Genomic DNA, 2,772 nt, shown 5'->3' on the forward strand with positions numbered 1-2,772 from the left:
AACAGTTATTTTATTTCTTCTTCATGAATAAAATCAGTCAAATGATCAAATGTGTTGTTTATATTTAAGGTCACGTGTGTTATAACGTCTGATTAAATGTCAGAATTAGTTCTCACAGTGTATCAAAGTGTTTTCATCGGGAAAAACTAAATTCAGCACAACAAATAGAGAATAAAATACCCAAAATACAATAAAATAGAATCCAGATAATATAGAATAAACAGATCAGTTTCTGTTTCAAATAGCGGTAAATGTACTGCGTAATACTGAGAGCATTAGTCAGTGTAATCATAAAGGGATGCAGTGTGCAGAACATCTCTGACACAAATACATCAATATGACACTTAAATTATAATTTACTTAAATATTTTTAAAGAAATAATCTCTGTGAAAATCCTTTTTTGGAATTATCTCAAAACTTCCAGCAGCTCTACCTGATTCTCATTCACTGCCGTTCATCTGTGTCACTGGTTATTTCCCTTTCATTATTAACTGGGTGTTCCAGTTTAAAGAGCTTCTTCCTCGTTAGCGTGTTTGACTTGTCTCTTGTGACACACACAGACGCCCTGATTTGATGAGTTTATGGAACCAATAAGAAAAAAAAGTGCAGTTTGATGAGAATATGTTGCCACAGACAGGAAACTTCAGTATGAGGAGGCGTTCACGTGTAGCATTTTAATTCTGATTGAGCTTATTCAGAATAAAAACCCTCAAAAATAAATAAATCTACTTTAATTCACAGTAACAAAGGTCTGAAGGATATCCGCAGCGCCATTTTAGATGTTAGGCCTTTTATCCCATAAGTCTCCAAGGGATTCACACGCCCACACCGCACACAATAAATGACAAAATTAAATAGAATGAGGACCCAGCCACTCGATCCTCCACACCAGGAAAAAAAAAACTGGCAGGAAAATCCTATCAGGAAAATAGTGATGTTGAGAAGCTTGAAGGAAGCTGAAGAGAGACTGGGCGTCGCTGCGCTTGCGTTGTGGCCCCACGGGAGCCGATGTTACTACAGTATCATTGATGTAATTGATACCAGTCAGATGGGAGCTCCTCTTCAGTGGCCTGCTCTGTTGTGGAGTCCCCCAGGGGTCTATCCTCGGTCCCCTTTTTTATTTAATAATTATGCGCTTCCCTCTGGGGATATCGTCTGCAGAAACAGTGCTGATATCTACTTCTATGCAGATGATACACTGCTGTAAAGCCTGACAAAGCCTGCTGTTACATAACTCTCTTGTATTTGCTTATTTCTGTCTCAAATTAACCACTCAATGCCTGACAGTTTCTTCCAGTTAATAATCAATAAACAGATCAGTTTCTGTTGCAGCCAATAAAAATGGCTGCATAAACCACACACTCTGCAACTTGCTCTCACTCTCAGGTCGTCAAATACAGACGCGAGTGGTCTTCAGTTTGTTGCAATGTGCAACTTCACCGCTAGATGCCACTAAATCTCACACACTGGTCCTTTAACAAGAACACACTGCTCGTCATAGATTACAAAAAAGGATTTATTAGTATCTGTTCATATTTGTGTGTATGAACATTGGGAGTTTTCCCATTCACTTCGATACAATCGGACTATCCTTGCAGCAGCATCCTTTAGAGGCCATTAGAGGTGCTGCAGTTGAAGGTTTTTCAACTGGATTGTGACAATATCCATATTTATTTAGTTATATTTATACATCAAACAAACTTCCACACTTCATTATTGTACCTTGTCATCATCTTAAGTTCCCTGTTATTAAAAGTGTTGCATAGAATGATGCAAATACACATCTAGTCTGAGCAGAGTTACTGGTTGAGGAAGTTTATTATGCAACACAGTGGACTTCACCAGGGAGTTCACACACACACACACACATAAAGAGGAAATTATGTCACTGCAGATCACAATTAAAATGCTCTATGAAGCAAATTGATATTGGAGTTCATTGTCCCACATTGAATGACAGTTAATTTCCTCTTTATGTAAGTGACAGTAAACACACACAGCAGTGACCTGTGTGTTGTGTGTGTGTGTGTGCGCATGTTGGGGTTTTTTGGATGGTTACCTGTCCTATATTTCTGCAGAGGGGGCGGAGGGTTGATCTGTATAAAGAGAGAGGCTAGAGACTCGTCTTCACAACAGCATCCACTGACAGGTGAGGACACATGCAGACAGATTTCACTTCAACATTTTATTTTATTACAAATTATTTTTCTTAATAATTTCTATTTTCTGTCTCTCAGGATAAAATAAAACAACTCTCTTCGTTCTGAAAGGATAACTTATCAAACTCAACAATGAAGCTCGCCACACTGGTCTCCGTCCTCTGTCCAGCTGCCGCCATGCTGGTTCTCCTGCCGCTGCTCCTGATTGGTTGCGGCGAGCAGGCGGCGGCGCTGCCTGTCGACCAACCGCTCAGCAAGCCGCTGCGAGACCCGCAGACATACCAGGCCGTCCGGGATGTGTCGCAACACGTGAGTGGTCAATTTTTTTTACTTTAAATGTATGTCATATTCTGAATTTAATGCCAGAATTAAAATGTTTATTTTTAACAGTTACATTTTTTACGGCTTTAATCAGCTGTCGAAAATGTTTTCAGATGTTTCTTTAAAGTAAAAGTAGCAACAAAACTCTACAAAAATACATAAAAATATACTTAAATTATCAAAAAAAGTACTCACTATGCAGCAGATAAGACCATGATAGTGTCGTTATCACTAAATTTGGATTATTACTACTTATCCTTTAACTCCTAAGCAGTATTTTAATGTTGTAGC

The 2,772-nt window shown here is 38.7% G+C and overlaps 1 protein-coding gene across 1 annotated transcript in view; it reads left to right on the forward strand.

Annotated features, from left to right (window-relative positions):
* The first annotated feature begins 2,276 nt into the window (after positions 1-2,276).
* The window catches only part of il22 (interleukin 22), a 3,379-nt gene continuing 2,883 nt past the window's right edge, over positions 2,277-2,772 (forward strand). Inside the window, exon 1 of the mRNA XM_035678220.1 lies at positions 2,277-2,469. Coding sequence (XP_035534113.1) covers positions 2,293-2,469 — 177 coding nt within the window. The 5' untranslated portion in view covers positions 2,277-2,292. The remainder of the gene's footprint in view (positions 2,470-2,772) is intronic.

Source organism: Morone saxatilis, unplaced genomic scaffold, assembly GCF_004916995.1.
Source record: "Morone saxatilis isolate NCDOM2014 unplaced genomic scaffold, NCSU_SB_2.0 Contig10, whole genome shotgun sequence".
Taxonomy (NCBI): domain Eukaryota; kingdom Metazoa; phylum Chordata; class Actinopteri; family Moronidae; genus Morone; species Morone saxatilis.